At 44.4% G+C, this 14378-nt stretch overlaps 1 protein-coding gene across 1 annotated transcript in view; it reads right to left on the bottom strand.

Moving 5' to 3' along the window:
• Positions 1–14378, bottom strand: part of RYR3 (ryanodine receptor 3) — a 535021-nt gene that overhangs the window by 244144 nt on the left and 276499 nt on the right. The window contains 4 exon segments of the mRNA XM_058738297.1: positions 2072–2190; positions 4960–5055; positions 7977–8112; positions 9462–9630. Coding sequence (XP_058594280.1) covers positions 2072–2190; positions 4960–5055; positions 7977–8112; positions 9462–9630 — 520 coding nt within the window.

The raw sequence follows: 14378 nt of genomic DNA, 5'->3' as shown, positions 1-14378 counted from the left end.
TCATGGGTTTGGGTCCCGCATCGTGCTCTGTGCTGACAGCTCAGAGCCTGGACCCTGCTTTGGGTTCTGTGTCTCCCTCTCTCTCTGCCCCTCCCCTGCTCACACGGTCTCTCTCAAAAATAAATAAACATTAAAACATTTTTTTTTAATTCTATGTATTTTCAGCCACTATCTTCACGGAAAACTAAGTGATTAGATCAGAGACATGTGAAAACCCACGACTGGAGAAAAAAGAGCAGCATGGAGAGCAAAACATTACCTTGACATTTTCCAAGCAAAAAGAAAACGTCACAGCAGAAGTCTGGCCTTCACTCTGCACATTCTTTATAAAGCTACCACAAATAGCTCTATTTGTGATAGCTTTATTGATGATTTGAGACAGATTTCTCTTTGGAAATAAAAGTTATCCAGATAATTTCTAAGGGAAGGCCTGAATTCATGGCAAACCAACGTTCATCCAAAAATCTATCAAGAGACAAAAAAAGGGATATCCTTGAGGAGGCTTTTATGTACCGGTAACATACTGCCTGAACTTTTCCAACATTGCCGGAATTTCTCAGTGCCTTGGCTCCCAAAGATTAAAGACCGCCCTGCTACTACACTCGGGTAACCTATCAGAGCAGGTAGTGATTTGTAGCAAAGTCCTTCAGCTTACTGGCCTCAGATTTCTCAACTGTGGAATGGGCAGCATAGTCATCAACTCGCCACCAAGTGACATCCATTAAATGCTCTGTAGCTCTTGGCTGAAAGAAGCCATAACAAAGCTGGTTATTCGTGAAGTGTGTTATGTGGTCTGACCATAAAGATGACCCAGGAGCAACGAAACAACAGCAGCTTTTCTCTAGCCAAAGGGCTCTTCCTGACATCTGCATGTAGCTCATGGCCCAGACCATGTGTTTCCTGGGTGCTTATCAATTACTCTTATTATGCTTTGCTGACAGGAGAGAACATGTTGGAGCATACAGACGCTGGTCTGATGCTGGAGCCTCATGCCTGCTTTTCATTTACCCCATTTGGGAAAGCAATTCCAGGCCCCACATATTTCTTTCTCTTCTTTGCCAAGCAATTTCACAGATGCTAAGGACCATGGCTTTTCTGCTTCCTAAGGAAGGCACAGCTAAGCAATGCTGCAGAGGCTTATTCTCCTGGACACCCTGAAACGTGTCTCAAATAAGCAGCTCCCCCCAGTGATGGTGAACACAGAGGGCCAGTGACCAAGCTGAGTTTTCGTCGCTGCAGGAGCACAACCGCGGCCGCTCATGTCATCTGCTCTTGAAATACACCCTCTCGGCCTTGGGGTACCTGCCTGCTCACTAATTAGGGCAGGAGCCCCCCAACCACGGGGCTGATGTTGAAGAGTCGGGAAAAAACATATTTTAATAGACTTTCCCTGCAAATCGGTGTCTTCAACACATGATTCCATAAAAACAGAGATGACAGAACTTTAAGACCCCTAAAAAACTGATGGAGCTTTCTACCTTAGCAAATGAGGTAGCACTGTCTCCATTGCGCAGATGATATAAACAAGGCCCCAAAGCACACAGCTGTTTTGTATCTGTGCTCTTGCTTGCTCATGAGCAAAAAAGTAGATTCACTTCCTTCACTTGGTGCGACTCAGGGTAAATCTGATTTCATTTAATAACAAGCCAGTTGCCAAGACTTTCTATGCTATTTTGATCTGATTTTTGTGTATCTTCTTTCTACAGCTTGGTATTAGCTGTTCCACTACTAAGTTCCTAGACCCCAGGGTAGGTCTTGCACTCACCCCAGCCCAGCACCTTATGCAGTCGGCTCCATGTTCAGGGCTGAAGGTGATGGATGAGCTGGGCTTGTGAAGCTGGTGGAAAGAGAGAGAGGACCTCCAAAACCCAGTGTGACAGTTTGTCTTGGAGTGTGCTCCTAGGGCAGGAAGTGTCTTTCAGAACCTCCGTTTCCCAAGGTGTTTTTCTTTTCCCTACCCTCAAATCAGAGCCAAGAAAGAGACTAGTCAACATGCTCTCACTAACACACACTGGTGATTAAGCAGCAGGAGAAGTCCATCCCTGTTTGGGTTCTTCTTTCTGACACCCACCTTGTGATTCCGCCCATGCTTATCCAACAGGGAGATGATAGACTTGATGTGACCCTCTGCTATCAGATTTAAGGCTTCTGGGCTTTCAGTCAAGATGCAGTGCAAAACTTCCAAGATACCTGTATAAATGCCACAAAAATCGTGTGGATGTTAAAAAACCTGCAGAACCGACCGTACTTCGGAAACCTGAATTATAAGTGAAAGGACCATCCTGAGGGGACAGAATATTATCAGCTCCTTGAATGTATTAAATATTTCCAGCCAGAAGAAAGACTGCAGCCATCTCTGGTAGACTTCAGGAGCCTCTGGGGCCTAAGAACTCTGTGATTTAGAGAGGATATTTCCTTAGGCACTAACCTCACCTTCCTCTTTCTTAGACAAAGACATGGTCCTTCTATGTCAAGATATAGAGAAGCAGCAAGTAAGTCAGAGAACGACAAATACTATATGATTGCACCCATGTGTGGAATTTAAGAAACGAAACAAACAAGAGACAGAACAGACTCAAATACAGAGAACAAACTGGTGGTTACCAGAGGGGAGGTGGGTGGCGGATGGGTGAAATCAGGTCAAGGGGATTAAGAGCACACTTATGATGAACACTGGGTAATTTACAGAATTGCTGAATCACTATATTGTACACCTGAAACTAACAGAATACTGTATGTTGGTTACACTTCAGTTAAAAAAAGAAAAAATTGTAGAGGAGCAGCGGTAAAATGGAATTCACTTGGTCAGACCAAGCAATACTTAATTAAAATGGCAGATGCCCAGTTTAGTATCAATTCCGGAGGTCCTTCAAGTAATTTAGAAAATATTGTGAAACCAACAAAACTAAAAGGCAACCAACGGAATGGGAAAAGATATTTGCAAATGACATATCAGACAAAGGGCTAGTATCCAAAATCTATCAAGAGCTCACCAAACTCCACACCCGAAAAACAACCCAGTGAAGAAATGGGCAGAAAACATGAATAGACACTTCTCTAAAGAAGACATCCGGATGGCCAACAGGCACATGAAAAGATGCTCAATGTCGCTCCATATCAGGGAAATACAAATCAAAACCACATTCAGATATCACCTCACGCCAGTCAGAGTGGCTAAAATGAACAAATCAGGAGACTATAGATGCTGGAGAGGATGTGGAGAAACGGGAACCCTCTTGCACTGTTGGTGGGAATGCAAATTGGTGCAGCCGCTCTGGAAAGCAGTGTGGAGGTTCCTCAGAAAATTAAAAATAGACCTACCCTATGACCCAGCAATAGCGCTGCTAGGAATTTATCCAAGGGATACAGGAGTACTGATGCATAGGGGCACTTGTACCCCAATGTTTGTGGCAGCACTCTCAACAATAGCCAAATTATGGAAAGAGCCTAAATGTCCATAAACTGATGAATGGATAAAGAAATTGTGGTTTATGTACACAATGGAATACTACATGGCAATGAGAAAGAATGAAATATGGCCTTTTGTAGCAACGTGGATGGAACTGGAGAGTGTGATGCTAAGTGAAATAAGCCATACAGAGAAAGACAGATACCATATGGTTTCACTCTTATGTGGATCCTGAGAAACTTAACAGAAACCCATGGGGGGAGGGGAAGGAAAAAAAAAAAAAAAAGAGGTTAGAGTGGGAGAGAGCCAAAGCATAAGAGACTCTTAAAAACTGAGAACTGAGGGTTGATGGGGGGTGGGAGGGAGGGGAGAGTGGGTGATGGGTATTGAGGAGGGCACCTTTTGGGATGAGCACTGGGTGTTGTATGGAAATCAATTTGACAATAAATTTCATATATTAAATAAATAAATAAATAAGAAAAAAAAAAGAAAGAAAATATTGTGAGTATTCCTCGCCTAAGAGTTTTTCTAGGAACCACCCCAGAAAGTATTTTCATTTTAGATGTACTGGTGTATTAAGCAAACTATAAACTCACTAAATAAAGTTTATCTTTGCCTCTTTACTCAGCACACTGGATGGTTTCCTCTGTGAAGGGAAGGCTTAAGAAACACTGACTGGTGCCCCTGCAACCTGGCACCTACAAGGGTAACACACCATGATGAAAATATAAGGGAAGTAGTTGGCCAGTATCTTTATTGGTTTTATTGAAAACACTCCCCTTGGTTCCGGTTTTCTCAAGGTTTTCATAAATTATTATGAAATGTAACATGGCCCATGGAGGAGGCACTGAAGAAAAAAACAGGGGCTTGAGAATACATAGGTGTAGGTGGATAGACCTTAGGGGAGCCTTCCTTTGGCCTGTCCAAGTTCAGGCCACCTCTGGACAATGAAAACAGCCTCAAAACCTTTTAGCCTCCCAGAGAGGGGTCTGCAGCTGTCATGTTCTCTCATCGCTGAGGAAGCCAATGGTTGAGCTTCACAGCCCAGTTACTTAACTTACCAACAACAACCATTCTCTTGGCTCAAATTCTCTGTGAGTCATCAGGAAGCATTATAGATAGATGTCAAGGGTGACTTAGCTGGACGGAGGACCATCATTTCCTCCTATCCCATGTCATCCTTCAGTCTGCTTCTAACCACAACAAAGCATGCTCAGAGGGTTTAGAAACCCAAGGAAAAAGAACTGCATGCAGCAGGTAGGAGACCACTGCCTGGGTGGGGGGCAATGAAAGGATCCAGGGGATGGAGATAAACACACAAAGTGAAAAGTGAAACAGAAAAGGAAATCATTGAAGTCTGGGTTAGAGTGGTTAAATAAAGTCACAGCAGCACCAGGAAGATTCAGGACCTTCTCTTTGTTGAAGTAATCACTTGAGGATTGCTTACACCTCAGTGGGAAAACAGAATTATTCAAAGATACAACTTTTATTTTTTTTTTTCCAGAAAGGAAAAACCCCACCTTCTTCAGTGGTTTCCTGTGAACACTTACCTGAGGAAGATTCTAGTCTATCCAATTTGCTGATTAGCCAATCAAGGTTATTAGAGAATTGAGCACAGTTGTTTCTGTTTCCACGAATGAGAGCAGCTGCAAACAAGGACACATTGGAACATGTAGGTTAAAGGGCAGGAGGATGGGCATAAGAACTTGGGAAACTGTTAAGCACAGCACCTGCTTAGCAACTGAAAGGAACTGTGTGTAACCATCTTCCCCTTCCAAGCCCTTTGATACAATTGTTCCTATACTTAGCAAAGTGAAAATCTACCATTCACTCAACTATTCCAGAGAATCTATGTACCAAGCACCTGTCTACTTGCTGGGAACAGAGCAGTGGGAACACAGCAGCAGATACCTGCTTGGTTACTGGTTTAAGAACTCCATTCTTTGCACTGTCTTCTTAAACCCAGCTACAGAGTTGCTATTTTTCAATGCTAAAGGGAGGCATCCCAGTGAAACAGCTGGAAAGGTAGGTGAAACTAACATGCAAGGGTGCCTGGGTGGCTCAGTCCGTTGAGTGTCCGACTTCAGCTCAAGTCATGATCTCACCGTTCCTGAGTTTGAGCCCCGCCTCCAGCACTGTGCTGACAGCTCAGAGCCTGGAGCCTGCTTCGGATTTTGTGTCTCCCTCTCTCTCTGCCCCTCCCCCGCTCACTCTCTGTCTCTCTCAAAAAATAAACATTAAAAAAATATTTTAAAAACAAACGAACAGGCCAATAACTGCAAAACAGGAAACTCGAAAATACCTAAAACACATCAGCATATGACGAGGGTTCCCAAAGTGTGGTCTGTGGAGGCCAGAATGCTTCACCTGAGAACTTGTTAGAAATGCAAATTCTCTGGCCTTATCCCAGATCTAAGGATTCAGAAACTCTGGGGATGAGACTGTTTTAACCAGCCCTCCAGCTGTTTCCGATGCCTGCTCCAACTTGAGAACCACTGGTAGAGAACATTGGTAAGGGTGGGAGAGAATATGCTGTCAGGAGATTTTCACCAAACTAGACCAAGCAACCTTCCCTCCACAGGCCTTTGCAATGAATCCACCTAAACCACTGGTCCCATGCTCTTCATGCTGTTGGTTTTCAAAGACAGGTTTCACAGATGCTTCAAAGATACCTGGATGAGGGAAAAGTCTTCCTGAGGACCTCTGCTTTGTACCTCCACAGTCAGAGGAGGGCTGGATTGAGTCTGACCCCCCCAAACCACTTTGAGGTCTGCAGCAGCAAAGGGGTTAAGCACAGGGTGCTGGAGTCAGGCAGCCTCACACCGTAATTCCTTCCCATACTACATGTATGACCTTGGGTACGTTACGACTTTGTGAGCATCAGTTTCTTCGGATTCATGACTAAACGGTTAACAGTGCCTATCCCTGAAGGTGTTGTTGGGCAGATCAAAAAGATATTCTACTGCTTGGCAGAAAAGCTCAAAAACTGCTTGTTTTTGTATAATTGCTGTTGAGTTTGAGCATACCGGTAGAAAGTATGAGAGTTGGAAGGGACTTCACAACGTCACACAGAATGGCAGTAGTCCAATCAGCCTGACCCTCGACATCGAGAATGGGTCCAACCTGACGTTGCTGGTTCCCCTCTGGCCCGCTCAACTTTCTATGGATTTTCTCTAATGGGACATACACTTCTGAGCAAACCCCCAAATGCTGCCTTGTCACCATCTCCAAGCAACTACCGGTGGCTACCTTCCCATTCGGGCGGATACTGTCTTCCACTGCCTTCCTCCTGTAGCTTGGTGGCTGGGCCCTGTGGTGGCACAGGTTAGAGCAGGCCCCAGGACATCACCCCCACTGGTGTTGTGAGAGGAAAGGCTGGGGGCCGAACCTCCTTACTCCCCGTCTTTGTCTCCCCTCCCCCCCCCCCACCCAAATGAAATAGTGAACAGGCCAAAGTGGCAGGAATCACGACCAACCAACAAGAGGCCAGGGACAGGTCAGGGAGCTGAAAAGAGTGACTGTCCTTCAAGTGCAAGTGCCCGAATCTAAAAGTGGAACGCACTGCAAACATATTCTAGTCTTGTTCCCTCATTTTATTTAAAAAAATTTTTTTAGGGGCCCCTGGGTGGGTCAGTCGGTTAAGCGGCCGCCTTTGGCTCAGGTCATGATCTCGCGGTCTGTGAGTTCGAGCCCCATGTTGGGCTCTGTGCTGACAGCTCGGAGCCTGGGGCCTGCTTCAGATTCTGTGTCTCCCTCTCTCTGGCCCTCCCCTGTTCATACTCTGTCTCTCTCTGTCTCAAAAATAAATAAAATGTTAAAAAAATTTTTTAAATGTTTATTTACTTTTGAAGGAGAGAGAGACAGAGTGTGAGTGGGGAAGAGGCAGAAAGAGAGAGGGACACACAGAATCTGAAGCAGGCTCCAGGCTCTGAGCTGTCAGCACAGAGCCCGACGCGGGGCCTGAACTCACAAACCACAAGATCATGACCTGAGCTGAAGTCAGACACTTAACCGACTGAGCCACACAGATGCAACCCCTCATTTTAAAGAGGAAGGACTGGGGGCACCCGGGTGGCTCAGTCGGTTAAGTGTCTCTTGGTTTCTGGCTCACGTCATGATCTCACAGTTCCTAGGATTGAGCCCCAGGTCAGGCTCTGCACTGACAGCAAGCAGCCTGCTTGGGATTTTCTCCCTCCCTCTCTCCCTCCCATGTGCCTGTGTGCACATGCGTGTTCTCTCTCTCTGCCCCTCCCGTGCATGCGTGCTCTCTAAACAAATAAACTATTAAAAAAAATAAAGAGGAGGGACTGAGGTTCGGAGAGAGTAATGACCGTCAAAGGTTGTACAGGTAGTTTAGGCTGGGCTGATCACAATCCCCTTCCACTCGCTGCTGTCTTCTTGCTCTAAGTGTGGAAAGTACAGTAAGTTGCTGGCGAACAGAATGAACAGTGCTGGGCTGGAATCAACCGGTTAACAAAAAGGTGTCCAAGGAGTGAGGCCGGATCGGCGATCTTGCACAGACACCCTTGGAAATCCTCCCAGGGAGAGGCTCCAGGGGTGTGCTTACCCAGCAGTTTGTATAGCAGGCGCAGGATCTCTTTCCAAGCCATGCCACTCTCCTCCCTTGCAATTCCTGCAAAGTGCGCCACGCTGTTGTAGATGTTTAAGCGATCGATGCAGTTTAACACAAGGGCCAACATTCCCTGCGAAGGAGAGTGGGGGAAAGAGTGAAAGCCCCTGAGAAAGCAGGAGCCTTTTGTTCTTTTCCCTCCCACGTCATTCACCTTTTAAAGCTCGTAATGCTAATGTGCTAACAGACCTTCACGATCTTTTTTTCCCCCTAAAAACACAATGTACACATTCTTATGCCTCTGAGACACACACGGCATCCATTTGGAGTATGAGTTAGCGGTTTCCTCATGGCGGGTTTGCCCCCCGTGTGATTATCTCAATCTAAGGACCTATCACAAGAGGGAGCGTGAATGACTCTCACAAAAGCTTGCTCTGTGTCTGGTGGGAAATGGTTCTGACTCACCCAGAAACAGCCCTACATATAGTTCTTATTTTCCTGTCAAATGTCAAGTGAGTTCAGGAAGTTCCATTCAGATGCACAAAGAAAACCATGCTTGCTTCCTCCCTCTCCCCCTGGCAAAAGGGTAGGATTAAGAGACAATAAAATCAAAGTGGATTTTTAACTACTTTTCTTCTACATTACAATACTATGCCGCCCAGTGAAAACATCTGTGCCTAGTTGTTCTTAAAGACATACAGTTTCAGTAGCCTTTCAGGCATAATGTCCCCAAAGCCAGTCTGCTTCGATCAGAAGACTGAGCAGGGCCAGTCTTATATTCCAGGCCAATGACTTTGGAAATGCCCAAGGGATAAGCCCTGTCCCCAGGAATGGGGGCCCTTCAGGGGGGCGACCATGGCCTCTTACTGTCAAATCATCACGTCAGTGTTCAAAGAAGGCATGTGACCTAAGGTCCCGCCTAACCAAGGACAGAGGCAGAACCCGAGCCAGAGCCCCCGCCAAGTCCCAGGTTTGTTTTTCCTTGCATCCAGGTCCCATCTCTGGTGACTCAGATGCTCAGGTTCTAAGTCAGACCTGGCTCTTTACTTGTTACCTTTCAAACCAGCTCTTCAGTCATTTCCAAAGTGGCAGAACCTGGCCATGTGTATTTTTTCAAACAGGTTTTCTAGGTAATTCTGACATCTTCCAAAATTTGGGAATCACAGCCAATGGCATGCTCTAATAGTTGAGATTTAGTAACAATAGATTTGGGATACACACATGCACTGTGGCAACAAAACTCTCAAATACAGTTTGGTTTGAGTGTGCCAATGTGCACGGTTACAACGTACATTGGTAGTGTAACCCGGTGGGGTGGACAGGGAAGGTTGGCTTCTATTTAATCCTTTTCTTCCCAGCTTCCTTCCTTTCTTGTTCTTTCATAACTATGTGCATGCATGCACACAAGGCTCAAATGCAATCACAGGGATGTTTTAGCGGCAGACGCAAAGAGAATCGCGATGTTCAATTTTCTAGACTTACTTCTTCCTTGAAAAGATTCTGTCTGTTCTTAAGTGAGCGGAGCTTATTCTGTTTGTCTTCATGTTGCATCTCCTCCTCCGGGGGCTGGAAGTAGGCGATCAGGTCCTGTAAGGTCTGCAGGACCTCTTCTATCGGCAGGGTGATGGGGGCCGCCGTACGATTGTTTCCACTAAAGAACACAAGACGGACACGGACATGGACGTGGCTCAGACACGGGCCTTCAGGCAGCGTCCCTGACAAGCACCTGCCAGATCCTGGCTCTTACCTGCCCCACATGGGGCACAGCGCATGGCTTCCTGCAGCAGTCACTCAGGGAATGACCACAAACTGGCGGTTGCCAACCAACAGACAACGGAAGAAAACGCCTGCTTCGATTTTCAGGCCATTTCATAAATAAAGGGAAATGACCTGTGGCCGTCTGCCACACTTTTTCATTTTTAAAAGTAAAAACAGATTTAAAAATCATAAACTTATTCACTCATGGTTGTTTGGAACTATCACAGATTCTTCTTGGAATAGGTTAAACATAGGGGCAGAAGGGCTTCTATCACTGGGTCTCTCCCTCCATCTGTATTTTTGTCTTCTCTCTCCATGTATCTCTCTTTCTGCACATTTTTCATGTCTCTGCATGTGTTTTTCTCTTATAGGTTTTATGCATGTGCACTCACACACCAGCTCCCCCTTCCTCATTTGTTATCTCCTTCGGACTTCCTCTGTGTGCGCTCTGTCCTCATTCTCAACAACCCCGCCCCCATCTTGTGACATCCTTCTCTCCTTCTCTCTGTCTTCATGTCCCTCTCCCTCCTCAGTGTTACCCTCCCCACCATCGCTCTTTCTCTGTTGTGATCCTTCTATCCTGAATCTGTGTTTCTGACTGTCATAATTTTTCAAAAAGTCTTGTTATTAAATCCTGTCAATGCAGAGAGACCACAAACCTCCACAGATGGCAAAATAAGCCCTCATTTTCCCATGTCCTTGGCAGGTACACTGGCGAGCCTTCTGGAAGGTAAAGGCTAAAAAAGAGGAAGGGGGAAATGGAGCCAGCCCCCGTGTAAATGCATCATGGCCCCAGGGGACTGAGAATTGGTGGAATGTATAAATAATGTCATGGCTTTTCCTTGGGTCAATTTCTAAGGACTTCTCCTTGAATTTACAGTGAATTTAGTTATATATTAACCTGGACACATGCTAAGAAAAGACTGTTATCTAGGCCTGAAGCAAAGGCTTAATAAGCCTAAGAGCCCTCAGCTTATGAAGTGACAATTCCAATTTTGTACATAAAAATGACAAGTGTTGGGGCGCCTGGGTGTTTCAGTGGGCTAAGCATCTGACTTCAGCTCAGGTCATGATCTCATGGTTCATGGGTTCAAGCCCCACATTGGGCTCTACACTGACATCATGGAGCTTGGTTGGGATATTCTCTCTCTCTCTCTCTCTTTCTCTCCCCCCCCCCCCCCCGCCTGCCACCCCCTGTCTCAAAACAAACAAACATAAAAAAAAAAAAAGACAAATGCATGCAGTAAGGACAGAACACCAGTGGATTACAGGCAGGGAGATCCTTCTCATGAGTGTGTGCTCTGGACCGTGGAGGTGCTCAAGGAATGCTAATGACTATCTGAGATATTATAGTATACCTGCTGTGAGGACATGAGGTGAAGGTTTGAGACTACAAAACCTAATTGGGAATGACTTCCCAGTTCTAGATTCAGAGAAAAATGAACACAGTCTCCCCAATATGTTTGGTCCAATTGCTGAGTCCCCTAGCCCCACCCGCCCCCCTTTATAAAAACATTTTAATTCTACTAGAAACAATGACACCAGTTCAGTAAAAAGTGTGTGATAAAATAAAGATGAAAACATACAAGAGGTTTGCTGGCATTTTGTAGTTTGAAAGGGCAACTTACAGGGGTTGGGAAACCCAAGTTATAGTCAATGCCATGAACATGTGCTATCCGGAGTGCCTGCTTCTAAGCCTCTTGGGCTTCACTTTCCCCCTGGAAAATAGGAAAGGTACAATCTACTATTGCCAGGGTCCTTCTGGGTCTAATTTTTTTGGTGGGTTCTCAACGTTCGATTGCTTTATCTTGTCCTTTCGAGACACCTCAATATAATAGTCTTCCGCTGGACTAAGGCAGATCCCCCCCTTCCCTCAAAACAGAGCACATACCACATGCCTGGCAGTGGGGAAACAGACATGACCTCTGAATGGCTTCAGGGCGCTCATGTTCTACTCCAGAACCTTAGGGAGGAGGCCCAGATGTACCAAGAAGGATAGGGACAAGATGATGTCTCAATTCAGAACTAACTACAATGGTACCTACTTTATCCCAGCCATCTTTCACTCCCTACTTCAGCCACTGCCCCACTACCTTCTCAGATCTTTCCAAGGACTTCTTTTGTTTAATTCAAGTACAATCCCAGGGATTCTGAATATTTACCATACTATTACCATAACACAACTATTTATGTATTGTTTCGATCATAAGGTTAAACTCAGGACAGCTGGGCAATATCTACTCATCAGCAGTATTTCTGAGACTCCCTCACCCCTCACATTGTTCATCTGTCCTATTGGACAGCTCCCAGCAACTGACCAGAGGATGATGAGACAGCACAAGCCAACGCCAACCTTTCTTCCTCATTGTTCTTTCTTCTTCCTTCCCTATTAATTTAACTTTACTGTGTTTTTTCCCAGAAGGCCACCCCCTGTCCTTCTGGCTTCCACTGTACACAGCATGTTCTGTTGTTTCTCAACAGAGACAGGAGAGGAGAATCTTACTCACAAATGATTTTTCATCCTTCATTTTCCAGCTCTTGAAAATTTCAAGTGCTATGGCTTTTGCAGCCCCCTTCACTGCTGCATGGGTTTTTCAGTAGTCCTCCTTTCTTCCAAAAAAAAAAAAAAATCTTAGGGCTTGGAGAATCCAGAATGTCCCTCATTGAAGGGGAAACATCCAGAACAGCTGAGTGAGGAGCTCAGGAAATCCTCTCTCCCACAAAATAATGATAAACTTGGGATAAATCATCTAAAACAATTGTTCTAGGACTCTGGAAATTGACCAAAGCCATACAATAAATTGAGACTGATCGACTGATTGACTGATTTATTAAATAATGAGCCTCAGTAAGAACAGTAGGAGTCTATGGTGTTTCAGTCCGAGGCTGTTTCCATGCTTTCTTCCAGCTTCAGACCAAAGAAGTTCTAACAAGGTGGGGTAGACAATGAGCAAGGCCACACATGTGCTCAGAAGGTACTGGAGAGGGACCCAGTTATCTACTCATCTCTGGCCGAATATGAGGTTTTGTACAAGCAGAAAGCAAAATCCAGGACAGACCTAAAACTGCCTGAACTCTGAATGTGTTATCTAGCCCACAAGCAGTTCCATCAGCAAATACTTGTAAGAAATATTTACAAGACAACCAGGCTTGCCTTCTAAGAAAGACTAAGGGAAGCCCTTCAGGCTGAAATAAAATGACACCAGACAGTAAGCAGAATCCACATCTAGGAACAAAGAGCACTGGTAAAGGTAATTGTGCAGGTAAACATAAAATATGGTAGAAACATATTCATTTCTCTTTTGTTCTTCTATTTTAAAAAACACAAATGGACAAGAAAATAATGATAAAACTGGGCTTATAACATATGGGGATGTAATATACATGACAATATTATCACAAGGAGGAGCAAAGTAATACTGGAACAAAGTTGCTTTATTTTACTTAAGTTAGTATTAATCCAAGGTGGACTTTAGAAGCCCAAAACAGAGTGAGTTTCCTAGAGCAGCCACTAGGAATATAACTCAAAAAAGTAGAAAAATAAAAACAAACAAACCAAAAAACCTTAAAGAAATTAAAATGGTAAACTAGAAAATATCTATGTAACACAAAAGAAGGCAATGAGAGGAAGAGAGGAAAAAAGAACACGAGATCTATAAAAATCAGCAAAATGGCAGGCATAAATCCCAACAATTTGAATAACTGCCTTATCTATAAATGGATTACACACACCAATAAAAGGGGGACACTTGTCAGAGCACATAAAAATAAAAATTCAGGGGCGCCTGGGTGGCGCAGTCGGTTAAGCGTCCGACTTCAGCCAGGTCACGATCTCGCGGTCCGTGAGTTCGAGCCCCGCGTCGGGCTCTGGGCTGACGGCTCGGAGCCTGGAGCCTGTTTCCGATTCTGTGTCTCCCTCTCTCTCTGCCCCTCCCCCGTTCAAGCTATGTCTCTCTCTGTCCCAAAAATAAATAAAAAACGTTGAAAAAAAATTTAAAAAAAATAAAAATAAAAATTCAGTGTATGCTCTCTATAAGACCACTTTATAGATTCAAAGATACAGGCTGCAAGTAAGAGGACTGAAGAACTTACACCATGCAAACAGTAACCATAATCTGCATATAAGGCATCTGGTGTGGCTCTATAAAACAGACTTGAAGATAAAAGATGTTCACAGAGAAAAAAGGGAAATGTTCTGAAACTATGGAAGAGTCAATTTATCAGGAAGATATACCCATTATAAACATATAACCACGTAACAACAGAGACCACAATGTATGAAGCAAAAGTTGAGAGAATTGAGGGAGAAACAGACAAGTCAACCTACTAGTGAGAAATTAAACACCCTATTCTCAGTTAATGTAACATCTTCTAATGGAACTGTATTAATGAAGGGCAAAAACCATACAATCATCTCAACAGACAAAGAAAAAAAGATTGTCAAAATCTAACTCATTCAAGATGAAAGAAACCTCTCAACAAACTAGGAATAAAAAGAGAACTTCCTCATCCCAATAAAGGGAATTTATAAAAACCCTACAGTTAACTTCATATTTAATAATCAAAGACTGAATGTTCTCCTGCTAAGATCAGGAACAAAACAAGGATGTCTGTTCCTTCCACTTTGATTTCACATTATAG

This window comes from Neofelis nebulosa, chromosome 7 (genome assembly GCF_028018385.1).
Source record: "Neofelis nebulosa isolate mNeoNeb1 chromosome 7, mNeoNeb1.pri, whole genome shotgun sequence".
NCBI classification, from domain to species: domain Eukaryota; kingdom Metazoa; phylum Chordata; class Mammalia; order Carnivora; family Felidae; genus Neofelis; species Neofelis nebulosa.
This window is presented reverse-complemented; position numbering and strand designations above follow the sequence as displayed.